At 43.4% G+C, this 19,461-nt stretch overlaps 1 protein-coding gene across 4 annotated transcripts in view; it reads left to right on the top strand.

Moving 5' to 3' along the window:
• The first annotated feature begins 46 nt into the window (after positions 1 to 46).
• Chmp7 (charged multivesicular body protein 7) overlaps positions 47 to 19,461 on the top strand; it is a 34,780-nt gene continuing 15,365 nt past the window's right edge. Inside the window, exon 1 of one of the 4 annotated variants that reach the window (XM_045131048.1) lies at positions 47 to 149. Coding sequence is in view for 1 of the 4 variants with exons in the window: in XM_004665812.2 (XP_004665869.1) it covers positions 18,884 to 19,182 (299 nt within the window). In the remaining 3 variants the exon portion in view is untranslated. Of the gene's footprint in view, positions 150 to 17,492; positions 17,618 to 18,791; positions 19,183 to 19,461 lie in introns of those variants that run through there. The other 3 variants (XM_045131049.1, XM_004665812.2, XM_045131047.1) reach the window with 3 other exon arrangements.

Below are 19,461 nucleotides of genomic sequence, written 5' to 3' on the forward strand. Positions count from 1 at the left end.
GGGGAGGGCGTCGAGCGGTCCGCGGTATGGAGCCCTCCTCACGGGGGCGGGGGAGGACCCTGCCCGGCGCGGCCCCGCCTCCGAACCCGCCCCAGTGAGCGCGGATGGGCGGGCTGTCTGTCTCCCAGTCCCTTGGAGGGCGGAAACCGGTAAGTCCCTGTGGGAGAACTTTGGACTCCCGAGTTTTTTCCTCACCTCTTCCAGCCGTGATTCTGTTTCGTCCGCAAAAAAAGAAAGAGAGAGAGAGAGAGAGAGAGAAAGAAGGAAGGAAGGAAGGAGAGAGAGACAGAAAGAAAGAAAAGAAAGAAAGAAAGATAGATTAAAAAAAAAAAAGAGGGCTGGAGAGATGTCTTAGCGGTTAAGCACTTGCCTGTGAAGCCTAAGGACCTGGTTCGAGGCTCGATTCCCCAGGACCCACGTTAGCCAGATGCACAAGGGGGCATAAGCGTCTGGAGTTCGTTTGCAGTGGCTGGAGGCCCTAGCGCGCCCATTCTTTCTCCCTCTCTCTATCTGCCTCTTTCTCTGTCTGTCGTTGTCAAATAAGTAAATTTAAAAAAAGAAAGAAAAGAGATTTAAAAAAGAAAGAAAGAAAGAAAGAAAAAAAGATTTTTTTTTAAAAAAGAAAGAAAAGAAAAAATTAATCCCAGCCCTCAGGGGGCAGCGGTAAGCGGGTCGACGAGAGTTTGGGGCGACTCTGACCCTACATAGTGAATTCCAGATCAGCCTGGGCGACAGTGAGACGCTACGTCGGACAAAAACAAAACTAAAGACCCTGCCTGTGCCCAACGGACTTCACTGGCGGGACGTGGCCACGGCAACTTTTTCAAGTTTCAGCGGACAGATTTGCGAATGCATTCTGTGTTCTTCGCTGGATTGTTGCCCGGCGAGCTTCCGGGAATTCTGTCTCAGTTTCCCGTTGCGCTGTTCGGTTTTTTTTTTTTTTTTTAATATTTATTTGAGAGAGAAAGAGAATGGGGTACTGAAGACGAACTCCAGACGCATGCGCTTCCTTGTGCATCTGGTTTACGTGGGTTTCGGGGGATCGAACCGGGTCCTTTGGCTTTGCAGGCAAAACGCTTTAAGCGCTGACCCATCTTCTCTGGCCCTCGCTATTTGATCTTGAGATATATGAGCTCAAGACTCCAGGCTGTGCCCTGTAAACGCTCTCCACACCCCGTCCTCACCCCTCAGCCAGCTTCCCAGCCCGTTGTCCTAAATCTTTGCCGTGTTGTGCTTAGTGGAATTGGTTTAGATTGTTTCATTTCAGATCACCTGTTATTTCTACATAGGAGTGAGTTCTGGAATTGGTCCTGTGTGTATGCTTATGTGTTGTTTATATTTTGTGACTTTTTGGTTTTTCGAGGTAGGATCTTGCTGTAGCCCAAGCTATCCTGGAATTAATCTCAGGCTGCAGCCTCCCTAGTACTGAGATTAAAGGCGTGGGGGGGGGGGAGAGAAAGAGTGGAGAGGAGAGGGAGGCAGAGAAAGAAAAGGAGAGGGGAGGAGAGGGAGAGAAGGAAAAGGAGAAGAGAGGGAGAGAGAGACAGCGAATGAAAAGGAAAGGAGTGAAGAGGGAGAGAGAGAGAGAAAGAAAAGGAAAACCAGGTGTGGTGGCGCACGCCTTTAATCCCAGTACTCAGAAGTAGGAGGATTGCTATGAGTTCGAGGCCACCCTGAGACTACATAGTGAACTCCAGGTCAGCCTGGGCCAGAGTGAGACCCTACCTCAGGAAAAAAAAAAAAAAAGAAAAGAAAAGAAAAGAAAAGGAGAGGAGAAGGGGGAGAGAGAGAGAAAGAAAGAAATGGAGAGGGTAGGAGAGGGAGAGAAAAAAGGAGAGGAGAGGAAGAGAGAAAGAAAATGAGAGGGAAGGAGTGAGAGGAAAAAGGATAAGGGAGGAGAGAGAAAGAAGGAAAAGGAGAGGAGAAAAAGGAGAGGGAGAGAAAGAAAAAGAGAGGAGAGGAAGAGAGAGAAAAGGATAGGGGAGGAGAAGGAGAGAGAAAAAAAGGAGAGGACAGGAAGAGAGAAAGAAAATGAGAAGAGGAGGAGAGAGAAAAAAGGAGAGGAGAGGGAAAGAAAACGAGAGGAGGGGGGGGAGAGAAAAAAGGAGAGGAGAGGAGAGGGAAAGAGAAGGGAGAGAAAGAAAAGGAGAGGGGAGGCCCTCCAGACACTGCAAATGAACTCCAGATGCATGTGCCACTGTGCATCTGGTCTTATGTGGGTGCTGGGGAGTTGAACTCAGGCCACAGGCTGACAAATAAGTGCTTTTTAATGGCTAAGCCATCTCCCTAGCCCTGTTGTGTGTGTGGGTTTTTTTTTCACTGTCATCTTTTTTCAGATTAAACTCCTCTGCTTCCCTAGTTTGCTGACAATACCGGTCATGAATAGTTGCTGAAATTTGTCAAATAATATTTTCTGTACCTATCAATGTGGTTTTGTGATTTTTGTTGTCTTGTGGGTTCTCGTTCATACTGTTGAATTGATTCATTTGACTTCCCAATGTTACATCTGTCTTTTTTTTTTTTACTTGTTGCTAGATTGCATGTGGTAATAGTAATACTTTCTTAAGCATATCATTGTGTGTATATTGACCAGATCCATCACTTCTTTTTTGTGGAATGACTATGCAGTTTAGTTATCCTGATTGGGCTGGAAAGATGGCTCAGCAAGTTAGTACACTTGCCTGAAAAACCAAACGACCCCCACTCCCCAGTACCCAGGTAAAGCTAGTTGCACAAAGTGGCATGTTTGCAGCAGCTAGAGGCGCTCCCCCCCCACCCCCCTCTTTCATGGCAAGCCCAACGGAATGGCCCATTTTTATGCAAGACAGAGAGAGAGAATTGGTACACTAAGTCACTGCAATCAAACTCCAGACACCTGTGCCCTCTTGTACACACGTGCAACCTTGTGCACTTGCATCACGTTGCGCATCTGGCTCGTGTGGGGTCTGGAGAGTCGAACATGAGTCTTTAGGCTTCGCAGGCAAGCACATTAACTGCTAACCCATTTCTCCAGCGCATATTTTCTTTCTTTTTTTTTTTTTTTTATGTGTCTGTGTAAGCAAGTGAAATTTTTTTCAAGGTCTTTGTTTCTTACCTAAGCTGTATTGGCCTAAGGTTCCCTTAGCCTTGGTGGTCAGGTGATGTGACATACCTTCTTTTATTTTGACTTTTGTCATTATTTATATTTATTCTCTCTCTTCACTCACTGGGTCTAGCCCCAGGTGACCTGGAACTCATTACGTAGCCCAGGCTGACCTTAAACTCATGGTGATCTTCTACCTTAGCCTCCCAACTGCTGGGTCCATAAGCATGAGCCACCCCATATGTGCGCGCGCGCGCACACACACACACGCACACACACACACGCACACACACACACGCACACACACGCACACAATTTTTTTTCTGGTATTTTTGAAGTAAGGTCTCATTCTAGCCCAGGCACACCTATAGCACACTCTGTTAGTGCCAGGCTGACCTTGAACTCACAGCAATCTTACCTCTGCCTCTGAGTGCTAGGATTAAAGACATATGCCACCATTCCCGGCTAGTTTCTCTTTTGTAAAAATCTTTTTATTTTTATTTGTGTGCAGAAAGAGCGTGAGAGAGGGGCAGAGACAAAGAGACCGAGTGTGGAAGCACTCGAGCTTCTTGTCGCTGCGAATGATCTCCAGACACATGCGACGCTGTGCACCTGGATTTACATGGGTACTGGGGAATACAACCTGAGTTAGCAGGCTTTGCAAGCAAGTGCCCTTAACTGCTGAACCATCTTCTCATCCCTATTTTTGGTGAATTTTGTCAAGGGATAACACATTGTCTTAATATTTTCCCCCTATGAAACCACATAATCTATATGCATTTTCTTTTTTTCCTACTTCATGGACTTATTCTCTGTATTATTTGCTACTTGTTTATTTGGGTTTATTTTTCTAGACTTTTAGGGACACAAAAATACATTTGAGGGCTGGAGAGATGGCTTAGTGGTTAAGTGCTTGCCTGTGAAGCCTAAGGACCCCGGTTCGAGGCTCAGTTCCCCAGGTCCCACGTTAGCCAGATGCACAAGGGGGCGCACGCGTCTGGAATTCGTTTGCAGAGGCTGGAAGCCCTGGCGCGCCCATTCTCTCTCTCTCCCTCTATCTGTCTTTCTCTCTGTGTCTGTTGCTCTCAAATAAATAAATAAATAAAAATTTTAAAAAAAAATACATTTGAGAAAATATTACCACACAATGCATGACCCATATACCTCAACAAGGAGGAGCCAGGGGGAGGGGTTAGGACATGGATGAGCCTAACGATGGTACCAACTTGACTGTATTCACTGAGTACAAAACTAATTAGTAAAAAAAAAAAAATTAATTAATTAAATTTTTAAAAAGGAAAATATTACCACATCAAATCTAGCAAAAAGACAGAAGTAGCATTCGGAAGTCAAATTAATCATTTTGAAAGTATAAAAGAGAAACCACAAAACCACATTCATAGACAGAAAAAATATTTGACAAATTTCAGCGACTATTCATGATAAGAATTCTCAGTAAACTAGGAATGGAAGAGCATTTAATCTGACAAAGGGCATCGATGAAAAAAAAAAACACAGTTTTACTAAACTATTGATTTTTAAGCCTTTCCTCCTGCTTCTCTTCTTCTCCTCACCCCAGTTTTAAAAAATATTTTATTTTTATTTATTTATTTGTGAGAGAGAGATAGAACAAGGGAGGAAGAGAGAGAATGAGTGCATCAGGGCCTCGAGCCACTGTAAACGAACTCCAGACATGTGCCACCTTGAGCCTCTGGTTTACACAGGTACTGGGGAATTGAACCTGGGTCCTTAGGCTTTGTGGACAAGCACCTTGTAGCAGACAGCCTCAGGTCACAGAAATGAGCTTCCAGACCAGGCACAGTTATGGAGAAAGGGGTTTTTATTGAAGATAGAGGGGACATCCCATAATAGCAGAAGAAGCTTTCACAGATCTAAGCAGAGAGAGAAAAGCCACAAGCCACATAAACCGAAAGCCACACCCCACAGCACACTTAGGAGCTCCAGGCAGAACTCAGTTTGTTTATCTTTAGACTGGAATTCTAAATCCACCACCATACCTGAGGGCTGGACCCTAAAATCCACCTACTGACACCGCTATCCAGGTGGCTGGAAATCCAAGAAGCTATAATAAAATCCTGAATCTATTGGGGGGCATCCATTCAAACTACCATACACCTTCACCATTAAGCCATCTCTCCAGCCCCCACCCACTTTTTTTTTTTTTTTTAGACTGGTCTTGCTATGTAGCCTAGGCTTTACACAAATCTGTTACTCTTTTGTCTTACCCTTCTGATTGCTGAGATTACTAGCATGCACCATAAATCCAGCTCTTGGGTTTTTCTTTTTAACTCCTGCAAGCCCTTCTACTGCCTAAGCCCCGCTCTAGTTGCTTCTTAAAAAAAAATATAGATAGATAGATAGATAGATAGATAGATAGATAGATAGATAGATAAATTCATTTGTTACAGAGACATAGAATGGGTATGCACTGGGGCCTCTAGCCACTCTAAATGAACTCCAGACACATGCGTCACCATGTATGTGCATCTGGCTTACATGAGTTCTGAGGAGTTGAACCTAAGGCTTCACAGGCAAGTGCCTTAACTAATAAGTCATTTCTCCAGCCCATTACTGCTTCTTCTTATTGTGCAACTTAAAATGCTTTCCAATCTCCATGTAGTTTCTTCTCTGTTCCATGTATATTTGTAAGAGTGTTGTTTGAATGCCAAGTAGATAAGTCTTTTCTGTACATTTATTGTTACTGATTTCTAATTCAATTCAATTACAAATATACAAGATGGTCTTTCATTTCAGTCCTTTAAACTTGCTAAGTGCTTTTCAGTGTCTAGAATATGGTCTACCTTTGTGAACATTCAAAAAGAGTGTTCGTTCTGCACACATTGGATATGGCGCTACATAAATGTTTTCGAGGCCAAGGTGGATGACTTTTTGTTTTCAAGGTAGGGTCTTCCTGTAGCCCAGGCTGACGTGGAATTCACTGTGTAGTTTCAGAGTGGCTTCGAACTCACGGCAATCCTACTTTGGCCCCCTGAGTGCTGGGATTAAAGGCATGTGCCACCATACCCAACCTTGGTGACTGTTTTCAGATCAGCTATGACTTTATTGTCCCCCTTTTTTTCTTAATATTTAATTAATTTATTTATTTGAAAGAGGGAGAGAATGGACACACCCTGGCCTGTAGCCAATGCAAACTAACTCCAGATGCATGTACCACCTTGTGCATCTGGATTTACGTGGGCACTGGGGAATCAAACTCGGCTCCTTACGCTTTGCAGGCAAGTACCTTAACCGCTGAGCCATCTCTCTGGCTCCCCTTTTCCTTTTGACTGGTTGTTCTGTCAGTTGTTTGACATGTGGTGTTGAAAATCTGTAGCTGGGCTGGAGAGATGGCTCAGTGGTTAAGGTGCTTGCCTGTGAAGCCTAAGGACTCATATTCGAATTTCCAGGTCCCATGTAAGCCAGATGCACAGTGACACAAGCGCTCAAGGTCACACATGTACACAAGGGGGCGCACTTGTCTGGAGTTCATTTGCAGTGGCTGAAGGCCCTGGCACATCCATTCTCTCCCTCCCTCCCTCCCTCTTTACCTTTCTCTCTCAAAATAAATTTTAAAAAAGAAAATCTGTAGCTATGATTATAGATTGCTTGTTAGTCTCTCTAATTCTGTGCATTTCTACTTCTAGAGTTTGAAGTTCTGTATTAGGTACTTAGATATGCTGTATTGTGTTGTTGTGGTGAATTGATCATTTTATTATATATTCTTTATTATTTTTACTATTATTATTATATTGCCCAGCTTATGTTCTTTATTTTTTGCTGATATGTTCTGTCTCAAATCTGTTATTAAGAAGTGCATCACTTCTTGGCCTTTTGGCTAAGATCAAGTGAAGAAGTGCACACTCGGCCAGGTGTGGTGGCACACACCTTGAATCCCAGCACTTGGGAGGCAGAGGTAGGAGGATCACCGTGAGTTCAAGGCCACCCTGAGACTACAGAGTGAATTCCAGATCAGCCTGGGCTAGAGTGAAACCCTACCTCAAAAAACAAAAACAAAACAAAACAAAAAAACCCACAAAACACCCTGGCTTCTTCTCCCTCACCCACTCCCAGGCCCAGTATCATTCTAGCTGGGGCTGATCTGGAACTCACTCTGTAGCACCAAAGTGGCTTCCGATTCCCTGCACTCCTCCCACCTCAGTCTTCCCGGCACTGGGACTAAAGGTTAAATTAAAGCGTGTGCCACCACTCCTGGCTACACAGCATCTTGATGTTTAAGGATTGCATTCCCTCCTTTGCTGTTAACCTATCTGGGACTTTAAAGTACATGTGCCTCAGACCATTGTGAATTGGGCTTACTTTTTTCCAGTTGGAGAATCTCTGCTTTTTTTTTTTAAATTTTAATTTGTTTGAGAGAGAGAGAGAGAGGCAAATAGAGAGGGGGTGGGGGAGTGAATGGGCATGCCAGGACCTCCAGCTGCTGCAAACAAATTCCAGATGCATGCACTACCCTGTGCACCTGGCTTACATGGGTCCTGGGGAGTCAAACCTGGGTCATTTGACCTTGCAGGCAGTCACTTTAACTGCTAAGCCGTCTTTCCAGTCCAATCTCTGCTTTTTAACTTGTTTGATTGTTCCAGCTATACAATTTTGTAGTCAAGGGTAAATATATATGTCACAATCTCTTCATTTCTCCTTTTTTTAAAAAAAAATGGGTTTTCAAAATTTATTTGCAAACGTGGGTGGGGGAATGGATGCACAAGAGTCTCTTGCTATCTTAAAAAAACTACAGGTGCATGCACCACTTTATGCATCTGTCTTTATGTAGGTTCTGGGGAATCAAACAGGCTGTAAGGCCTTGCAAGCAAGCACCTTTAACTGTTGAGCCATTTCTCCAGCCCTCTTTTTATTTTATTTTATTTTATTTTTCTGAGGTCAGATCTTACTCTAACCCAGACTAACCTGGAACTCATTGTTGTCCCAAGTGCTAAGGTTCCAGGTGTGAGTCACCATGTCTGATTCTCTATTTTCACTTCTTTATTTTAGATATATATATATTTTATTTATTTGAGAAAGGGAGGGAAGAAGGAGGAAAAGAAAGAGAGAGAGAAGGGGGGGGGGTTATGAATTGGCATGCAGCATGGACCACTTCGTGCATCTGGCTTTTCAAATGTGGTTGGCGAATTGAATTCAGGCTGGCAGGCTTTGAAAGCAAGTGCCTTTAATTGCCTAGCCATCTCTGTAGTCCCTGTCCTTTGTTTATTTATTTTGTTTCTGTTTTTAGGTAGGGTCTCACTCTGGCCCAGGTTGACCTGAAATTCACCCTATACTCCCTAGCTGGCCTTGAACTCACAGCAATCCTCCTACTTCTGCCTCCCAAGTGCTGGGGTTAAAGGCGTGCACTACCATGCCTGGCTCTCTCCTTTATTTATTTTTATCTTATTAGCTTTTTTTTTTTTTTTTTTCAAGGTAGGGTCTCACTCTAGCCCAGGCTGACCTGGAATTCACTATGTAGTCTCAGGCTGGCCTCCAACACTCATACCTCGGCCTACAGAGTGCTAGGATTAAAGGCGTGTGCCACCATGCCCAACCCCTCTTCTTTATTTTTTTTCTTCTCATCTCTATTTTTCTATTTATATATTTTTTATTAACAACTTCCACGACTGTAAACAATATCCCTTGGTAATGCCCTCCCTCTCCCCACTTTACCCTTTGAAACTCCATTCTCCATCTTATTGCCTGCCCCTGTCAATCAGTCTCTCCTTTATTTTGATGTCATCATCTTTTCCTCCTATTATGATGGTCTTGTGTAGATAGTGTCAGGCACTGTGAGGTCATGGATATCCAGGCCATTTTGTGTCTGGAGGGGCACGTTGTGAGGAGTCCTACCCTTCCTTTGGCTCTTACATTCTTTCTGCCGCCTCTTCCACAATGGACCCTGAGCCTTGGAAGGTGTGACAGAGATATTGCAGTGTTGAGCACTCATCTGTCACTTCTTCCCAGCACCATGATGCCTTCTGAGTTATCCCAAGGTCACTGCCATCTGAAGAGAAAAGGTTCTCTACCAAAACTGCGAGTAGCATTAATATATGGGTCTGAACATTAAGAGAAGTGCTTACCAGGCAGTTTGGTGAGCATAGTATATACATTTATCCAGACACCAGCAGATGTTATACCCCTAGGGCTCATGACTACCCCTGTTTTAAGTTTTCAGTATCAGGGATGTATTCCCTCCCATGGAGCAGGCCTCCGGTCCAATTAGAGGTCAGTAGGTTTCCACCATGATATATGTGCCACTATTGCACCCATTGGCTCATTTGGCTTGGCTGGCCAAATACAAGGCTTGCAGTATCCACTGACTGTTGAGTGTCTTCACTGGTGATTTCTCTCTCTACCATTGAACTGCATGCACAATGTCTTCTTCCAGCTTTCTGTCAGCTGGTCTACATGGAGGAGGTTATCAGCTCAGTTCCAGCAGGATTTCTCAGTGGCCTTGCAGCCCAAGTATGTGGAGTCTTCAGTAATAGGGTCTTACCATCTATTCCTGGTGGGAAACCAAGAGCCTTGGCAGTGGTCTGTAATGTTTTGGGGACCTCAGGGACCTCTCTGGCCAACAATTCACTGGAAGGTATTCCATCCCTGGCACAGAAAATTTTCTAATAACAATCTATGCTATTTGAAGTTTTTTGTGATTCCAAATGAATTTTTGGATTGTTTTTTCTATTTCCATGAAGAATGCCTTTGGAACTTTGATGGGGATTGCATTAAATGTGTAGATTGCTTTTGGTAAGATTGCCATTTTCACAATATTGATTCTTTTGATCCAAGAACAAGAGATGTTTTTCCATTTTCTAGTGTCTTCTGCAATTTCTTGCTTGAGTGTTTTAAAGTTTTCATTGTAGAGATCCTTCACTTCCTTAGTTAGGTTTATTCCAAGGTACTTTTTCCTTTTTGTTGATGCAATTGTGAATGGAAGCGATTCTCTGATTTCATCCTCTGTGTGTTTGTTGTTAGCATATAGGAAGGCTACTGATTTCTGTGTGTTTATTTTGTATCCTGCTACATGGCTATAGGTGACAGCTTGCTAGTAGAATCTTTAGGTTCCTCTATGTATAGAATCATTTCATCTGCAAAGAATGACAACTTGATCTCTTCCTTTCCGATTTGTATCCCCTTTATGTGTGTCTCTTGCCTTATTGCTATGGCTAAGACTTCCAGTACTATATTAAATAAAAGTGGGCACAGTAGACACCCTTGTCTTGTTCCTGATTTTAGTGGAAAAGCTTTAAGTTTTTCCCCACTTAGTAATATGTTGGCTATAGCCTTGTCATAAATAGCCTTTATTATGTTGAAATATGTTCCTGCTATTATTAGTCTCTGTAGGACTTTTATCATGAAGGGATGTTGGATTTTGTCTAATGCTTTCTCTGCATCTAATGAGATGATTATGTGATTTTTGTCCTTCAATTTGTATAATGTATTACATTTATCAATTTGCATATGTTGAACTATCCCTGCCTCTCTGGGATAAAGTGTACTTGGTCAGGGTGAATGATCTTTCTGATATATTCTTGTATTCTGTTTGCCAGTATTTTGTTGAGAATTTTTTGCAACTATGTTCATGAGGGAGATTGGCCTGTAATTTTTTGTTGTTGTTTTATCTTTGCCTGGTTTTGATATCAGAGTGATGCTGGCTTTGTAGAAAGAGTTTGGTAGGATTCCTTCTTTTTCTATTTTATGGAAAAGTATAAGAAACACTTATGTTAGTTCTTTCCTGAAGGTCTGGTGAAATTCACCAGTGAATCCATCAGGGCCTGGAGTTTTTTTACATGGGAGATTTTTGATGAGTGCTTGAATCTCCATACTTGTTATAAGTCTATTTAAGTGATTAATCTCATCTGGATTTAATTCAGGTAGGTCATATAATTCAAGGAAATCATCCATTTCTTTCAAATTTCCTTACTTAGTGGAGTGTATGTTCTTGTAGTGTGTCCCTATGATTTTTTTAATTTCTCTGGTATCTGTTGTGATGCTTCCTTTTTCATCTCTAATTTTATTAATTTGTGTATCTTCTCTCTTTGGTCAGATTTGCTAAGGGTTTGTCATTCTTGTTTATCCTTTGAAAGAACCAACTCTTCGTTTCATTGATTCTTTGGACGTTTTAGTTTTTGGTGTCTATTTCATTAATTTCTGCCCTAATCTTTATTATTTCCTTCCATCTACTGATATTTGGTTTGCCTTGTTCTTCTTTTTCCAAGGCTTTAAGGTGAAGCATTAGGTCATTTACTTGAGACCTTTCTAATTTCTTAATATAGACACTTAAAGCTATAAATTTACCTCTTAAGACTGCCTTCATTGTGTCCCAAAGATTTTGGTATGTTGTGTTCTCATTATAATTTGACTCTATGAATTTTTTGATTTTCTTCTTTTTTTTTTTTTTTTTTTTTTTCAAGGTAAGGTCTCACTCTAGCCCAGGCTGACTTGGAATTCACTCTATATTCTCAGGATGGCCTCGAACTCCTGGTGATCCTCCTACCTCTTCCTACTGAGTGCTGGGATTAAAGGAGTGTGCTATCACACATGGCTGATTTCCTTCTTAAGTTCTTCATTGACCCATTTATCATTTAGTACTGTATTGTTTTGTTTCCATGATTTTGTGTGCATGATAGCTTTTCTTGCTATTGATTTGTAGTTTGATTCCATTGTGGTCAGATAGAATGCAAGGAATTATTTCAGTTTTCCTGTATTCGTTAAGATTTGCTTTGTGTCCTAATATATGGTCTGTTTTAGAGAATGTTCCATGTGCTTCTGAAAAAAAAAAAATGTATTCTGTAGCATTTGGATGAAATGTCCTGTATATATCTATTAGGTCCATTTGTTCTATGACCTCATTTAATCCAGATGCTTCTCTGTTTATTTTTTTTGAGATGACCCATCAATTAATGAGAGTGGGGTGTTGAAGTCAGCCACTACAACTGTGTTTGGTGTTATTTGTGACCTTAGTTCTAATAGCATTTGTTTGATGAAGTTGGGAGCCCCCATGTAAGGTGCATATATTTTTAGGATTGTAGTGTCCTCCTGTTGGAGTGTGCCTTTAATCAATACAAAGTGACCTTCCTTATCTTTCCTAACCAATATTGGACTGAAGTCTACCTTGTCTGATATTAGGATAGCAACCCCTGCTTGTTTTCTAGGCCCATTTGCTTGAAACGCCATTTTCAACCTTTCACCCTAAGGAAGTGTCCATCCTTTGTAGAAAGGTGAGTTTTCTTAGAGGAAACACATTGAAGGTTCCTGCTTTTTAACCCAGTCTGCAAGCCTTTGTCTTTTGGTTGGAGCATTGAAGCCATTGAGTTTTGTTTTTTTTTATTTCATTGACTGTGTTCTTCATTGATAGAAAATTCTGAATGGTTTTTCTTTATTATTTCTATTTCCTTATTTATGTCTTTTATTGACCTCTTTACTTCATTAAATGGCTTCCTGTATCTTCTTTGATTCCTTTGATTTCCCCTTTCATTCCTTTGATTTCCTCTTTGACATCTTTGAGCATATTTATAATCATTCTTTTGAAATCTTTCTCAGCATTTCCTCTAAATCAGTCTCACTGGAGGTAATTTCGGATGCATTAATACTTTTTGGTAGATTTATATCATCTTGATTTTTGGTGTTTCTTGTGTTATAATTTACATATTTTTGTACTTGGATTAATTTAATACTTGGATTTTTGATTAGCTGCAGTATTATTAGATGTGTCAATCTGATGTTATATATCCTTAGGGTAGGACCTTAAGGTGCTAGGTATGGCTCTTAAGACTCTCAGAGTGTCTACAAAAATGACCCTTGATGTTGGGCCTGCCTGCTATGATAGTATTCAAGTAGGCTGAGTGGAACAAAATACAGGCAGATCCTAAAATTTACCTAAACAATAAAACAGCACAGAGTATTTATGCAAGAGTAGGTATCATGACAACAAAGCTTCTAACAAAGTCATAGTCCCTTAGGATGTGTGTTGCCCCACACCCTTAATCCTGTCAACTAGGAGGCTAAGATTTCTGGTGTGTTGAGGGTTCTAAGTCAGCTTGTGACCAAGTGAAACCCTTCCCTAATGAGCAACAGAAGAGGAAACAAAGGCAGTATAAATCAGGAAGCAACAAATGACAAGACCAAAACACAGCTTATTTCAGAATGGCAAATCCGAACATCCATTCGACTTAACATATAATTTATCCTGATATGGAAGGTGCAGTTAGCATTTCAAATTCAAGCATATATACTAGGCTCATTTGGTGGGTACTGACCTAGTGTCATCCCAGTTACCTTCTGGGGTGATTTTGGTCTCAGTTATGCTGCGCTCCTGCTTGGGTCCCTCTGTGGTGGGCTGTGGGTTCAAGTAGGCAGGCTAGGTTGCTGAATTATTGCTCTGGTCACTGGTGCTTGGTGCTCTGAGCTCCCTTCTGCAGGTTTCGGGTGCTTGCTGGCACTTGGGCTGTTGGGGGGGAGGGGAGGCTGTGGATGGTGGTTCTAGTTCTCCTGCTGTCCATGTGATCCTCTACCTCACGAGTGGGTTGTTCCTGTCCTCCCTTAATGTTTCTTGAGTTTGCAAGGAGCTCCAGTGTGAGTGGATAATCCCCTCACCTGGCTTTTCCTGATGCTCAAACCAAGCCTTGCAGCTGTGGCCCCACAGACCTGATGCCACCACTGCTGGAGCTGCTTCTGCCTGCCTATGTGCGCTCCGGATGCTCTGACTCTCTCCCACTTTTCTGCTGCAGTTGGTAATTTCTTATACACCTCACTTAAGAGTGTATTTTGCTGGGGTTTTTGTTTGTTTGTTTGGCTTTTTCTCCCCTAGGCTACTTTGGTGTGGTCCCTACACCACCATCTTAATCTGAAGTCCTCTTCTTTATTTTTTAAAAGAACTTTTTTTAAAAAATTTTATTTAGTTATTTATTTATTTGAGAGAGACAGACACAGAGAGAAAGACAGATAGAGGGAGAGAGAGAGAATGGGCGCGCCAGGGCTTCCAGCCTCTGCAAACGAACTCCAGACGCGTGCGCCCCCTTGTGCATCTGGCTAACGTGGGACCTGGGGAACCGAGCCTCGAACCAGGGTCCTTAGGCTTCACAGGCAAGCGCTTAACCGCTAAGCCATCTCTCCAGCCCAAGAACTTTTTTTTTTTTCAACCAAATGTGAATAATGGGTGGACAGATTTATTTTACCTCTTTAAAGACACTAGCCCCTACTATTTAACTCAGCTGCCATTCATATTGTTCTGTGATTGCATACCACTTTGGGTGTGTGTGTATATAACACTGTGATGTGAATGTGCGTGGTGTATACACATGTGTGTACAGATGTGTTTTCCCAGTGCACACAAATGTGGAGGCCAGAGGAAGATACCAGGCGTCCTTCTTCATTGCTCTTCAGCCTTATGTCCTTGAAACAGTCTCTCATCCAACCAGTTGAATGTACAATGTGGCCCATAGGCTCATGTATTTGAACCCTTGGTACCCAGCTGCTGGCATTGTTTGGGGTGGTTGTGGACCCTTTGGGAGGAAGAACTTTGTTAGAAGAAGTGGGTCATTTGGGGTTTATAACCTGGCCCTTTTTCCTGTATGCTCTCTCTTCCTGATGGGATGCCATGGGGCTGACATCAAAGACTTGCCAGTCCTGCCTTTATGCCTTCCCCATCCATGCAACTATAAAAGAAATGCTTCCTTACTTAAAATTTTTCTGCTTATTGGCCACAGCAATAAGTAATGTAACTGATACATAAAATTGACATCAGGAGTTGGTTTGACAAAGTGACACATCCTTTTTTTCTTTTTTTTTTTTATTATTTTCTTTCTGTTTTTTGAGGTAGGGTTTCACTCTAGCCCAGGCTGACCTGGAATTCACTATGTAGTTTCAGGGTGGCCTCAAACTCATGGTGACCCTCCTACCTCTGCCTCACAGAGTGCTGGGATTAAAGGCATGCACCAACACACCCAGCTTTCCTTTTTCTTTTTTAATTAGAATTGTTTTGTTTTTATTTATGTATTTGAGAGAGAAAGAATGAGTGTGCCAGAGCCTCCAGACACTACAAACTCCAGATGCATGCACCACTTTGTGCATCTGGCTTACATGGGTTCTGGGGAACCGAACCTGGGTCCTTTGGCTTTGCAGGCAAGTGCCTTAACTGCTAAGCCATCTCTCCAGCCCTCACATCCTTTTTGAACAGGTCATAGTATAAATAATAAACAAATAATACACACAAAAAAACTGTGCCCATTGTAGTTAAACTTTTGTGATTGAAGCTTCAAGGAGTATTAATTTATGAGAATAAATATAGAGATATTTATTTAGATATCAGGGGCTATTTTTTAAATTCCTTTCGTTTATTTTTATTCATTTATTTGAGAGCAACAGACAGAGAGAGAAAGAGGCAGATAGGGAGAGAGAGAATGGGTGCACAAAGGCCTCCAGCCACTGCAAACAAACTCCAGACGCGTTCACCCTCTTGTGTATCTAGCTCACGTGGGTTCTGGGGAATTGAGCCTCGAACTGGGGTCCTTAGGCTACACAAGCAAGTGCTTAACCACTAAGCCATTTCTCCAGCCCTGTTTTTTTTTTTTTAATTTTTAATTTTTTGGCTTTTTTCAAAGTAGGGTCTCACTCTAGCCCAGGCTAGCTGACCTGGAATTACTCTAAGGCTGGGCTCAAACTCACAGTGATCCTCCTACCTCTGCCTCCCTAGTGCTGGGATTAAAGGCAACCATGCCCTGCTAGACAGTAGTTTGATATGCTATCTGTTTAGCATAACCACAATAGTAGGTTCCCCACTAGGGCCTATATAACTAGCTATGTGCTGATGGCAAGATTTACAGTACCTGGTATTAATTCCCTCTTGTAGATTAGACCTTAAATCCAATCAAAAAGTGGTTAGTCACTCCCATAACATTCATGCCACTATTGCACCAGTGGGCATATCTTGTCTGGTAGGTCAGTTGTGGAGTAGTTTCCACAGTAGGGTAGGACTCTTGATGACCTTTTTCCCAGCATCTCTCATAGCTCTATCTGGTATGAAGAAAGCTAGCCAGTAGGCAAGAAGCTTCCAGCTCAGTTCTAGTTTAGTTTGTCTGTGTTGTGGAATTGAAATGTGTGGTATCTCCAGCAATGAGATTTACTATTTAGTTTTCATGGACAATCCACAGCAATGGATGTTGCTTATGTTGTTTTGGGACCCCCTGTAGTTTCCCTGACCAACAAGACATTGGAAATATTTCATTATTGGCACTGGAATTTGTGATTAATAACTTGTGGCTTCTGGGACCTTCATTAAAACACTGTTTGAAAAAAACTTTATATTTCAGCTGAAAATATGGCTCAGCAGTTAAAGGTGCTTGCTTACAAAGCCTGATAGCCCACATAAACCAAGATAAACAAAGTGGCCCATGTGTCTGGAGTTTGTTTGCAAGGTCAGGAGGCCCTGGCATGTCCATTCTCTCTTTCTCTTTCTTCCCTGTCTCTATTAAATAAGTAAGTATTTTAAGAAATTACATTTTAGCCAGGTGTGGTGGCACATGCCTTTAGTTATAACACTTGGAAGGCTGAGGTAGAAGGATCACTATAAGTCTGAGACCAACCTGGGACTACAGAGTGAGTTAGTGTCAAGTTAGCCTGGGTTAGAGAAAGACCCTGCCTTTAAAACCCCTTCCACCAAAATTATATTTATTTATTTGTGTGAGAGAGAGACACAAGAGAGAATGAGCATGCCAGGGCCTCTAACCACTGCAAACTAATTCAAGACCCATGTGGCATCTTGTGCATCTGGCTTTATGTGGCTACTGGGGAAATAAACCTGGATCCTTTGGCTTTGCAGGCAAGCATCTTAGTGCCAAGCCATCTGTCCAGCATCTCCTGGAAATCTTTTAGGTTAGGTCTATTTTGACTTAATCAGATCCTGAACTAAGTTGAGAAAAAAACCAGTAAGTTTACTGCGTATAGAAGATAGCATGGCACAGAGTTGTTTCTTAGGGTACAACTCATTTGCTCACATCCTATGCAAATCTCTTCTGGAGTGCTCTCCGTCAGATTTAATAATGACAGCTCAACTTCCTCTCCTGTAAAAATCAAGGGATGGAAAATTTTACTTACAGGTTGGCTATGATGTTAAATGAAATCTTGATTGTAAAAGTACTTGCAGAACAGCATTAAGTAAGGTATTTTGAACATGCTTAGTGAAATCTAACAGACTACCTAGATACTAATTGATGCATACATTTTTCAATCAATCATATTCCCTCTTCTTCTTTGAAGTGCATATTAAAATTCACTCTTACACTTTGTGAAACTACTGTAAACCCTAAAACTCATCGTATTTCCTTCAAGTGACTCTACTAGACAATTGAGACTTTACAGACAAGTATTTGGTTGTTTTTTTTCAAGGTTGGGTCTCACTGTAGCCCAAGCTGACCTGAAACTCTGTAGCTCTAGGATGGCCATGAACTCACAATGATCTTCCTTCCCCTGCTTCTCAAGGGCTGGGATCAAAGGCGTGCCCCACGACGCCCGATAGAGGTAAGTATTTAACTGGTTATTTTTCTATAACTTATTTACAGGCAGATCCTTTCACCTTTTAGATGAAACCAACATGGTAGAACGGGTGACTAGTACAAAGTCCCTAACTTTGGAAAACCCACCCCACAACAAAATGATTTATTTTCAACAACAGATTCAAGTTTCTTGTTCTCAAGATTTTTTTTTTTGTAAGACTCTTATTCTATGTGTGAGCTCTCAGTCTTACAGGATTACAAAATAAAGAGCAAGATTTTATGTAAGCACCTTTCAGTGCATCTCCTGTAGCACTGCTGTCATAGCAACCTGTGCCTGCCCTCCTTCAGGAAGAAGAGGAAGAACCAGAAACCTAATGGCAAACGCTAAACTGATGGGGCAGTCAACCATTCTAAGAAAGTTAGAATGATGCTGGTTTACCAAAAATAATAATTTATTTGAGAGAGGGAGAGGCAGATATATAATATATATAGAGAGAATGGGCATGCCGGGGCCTCTAGCCGCTGCAAATAAACTCCAGACGCATTTGCCACCGTGTGCACCTGGCTTCATTATTTCCGTGGGGTCCTAGGGAATCGAACCTCGGTCCTTTGGCTTTGCAGGGAAGCGCCTTGACCACTAAGCCATCTCTCCAGCCCCGCTGTAGAGTTTTAATGGACCGGACAGGATATGGATCCTCAGAAGGTACCAGAGGGTCCTTCCAGAGCCGAAGGTGGGAAGCAAGAGTAGCTCTAAAAATAGCTGAATGCACTGTCACGAAGCTTCCGGGGCCATTTCTGTTACCCAGTGACATGCCAGTGAAAGGAAGGTATCCTGGGAGCCTCAAGGTTAACCTAAGAACCGCTGGGTTAGGAGCGGCAAGCCATGGTGGGAGGAGTAAAAGTGCTCCACGGGACCCCGTAGTCAGCCCTTCCCCAGTCCCACTACCTGCGACTTCTACTAAAGGCGGTTGCTCGCCTCTACAGTGCTTCGCCAAACTCTGTGGTCGGGGCGCATGCGCACAGCCCTTCCCGCGGCACAAAGACCGTAAAAGAAGGCGTCGGCGCACGCGCCCTGTGTCGCGCCCAGCACACGTCATCACCCCGCCTCCGGGGCGCGCCGCGCCTGCGCCCTGAGAGCTGACAGGATTTATTTGACGCGGGTGGGGCGGCGATGACGTGATGGCAGAGGAGGAGGAGGGAGTGTAGGAACGGAAGCCGGGAAGGAACTAGGGCGGAAGGCGGACCAGGGCCAGGGCTTGTGTTCGGTTCCTTGGCGGGGCTGGGGGTTCCGATGTGGTCCCCGGAGCGGGAGGCCGAGGTCCCGACCGGGGGAGACCCGGCGGGCCTCCTGCCCCCCGAATGGGAGGACGACGAGGAGCGCATGTCCTTCTTGTTCTCCGCCTTCAAGAGGAGTCGCGAGGTGAACAGCACCGACTGGGACAGCAAGATGGGCTTCTGGGCGCCGTTGGTGCTGAGCCACAGCCGCCGCCAGGGGGTGGTGCGCCTGCGTCTGCGGGACCTGCAGGAGGCCTTCCAGCGCAAGGGCAGCGTCCCGCTGGGGCTGGCCACCGTGCTGCAGGACCTGCTGCGGTGAGGGCCGGGCCGGGGGGCGCGGGGGGCGGCGCCCCGAGGGCCCGGGTGACAGCATCCGGCTCCGAGGCGTCCGGGGTTTGCTCTGGGTGACCGAGGGAGACCCGGAGACCGCCCTGTGGTGGTTTGGAGACGAGGGGGAAGAGGGGTCAGGGTGCTTGGGGGCCACGGGGCTAGTCCCCATAGATGGGTTCCAGGCGAGAACCGGCTTTGGGAGAGGTGACCTGGACTCGCCCGGGCTGGGAATCCGTGACGGAGTTATTTCGTTAAGACCTCCGA

Source organism: Jaculus jaculus, chromosome 12 (assembly GCF_020740685.1).
Source record: "Jaculus jaculus isolate mJacJac1 chromosome 12, mJacJac1.mat.Y.cur, whole genome shotgun sequence".
Lineage (NCBI taxonomy): Eukaryota > Metazoa > Chordata > Mammalia > Rodentia > Dipodidae > Jaculus > Jaculus jaculus.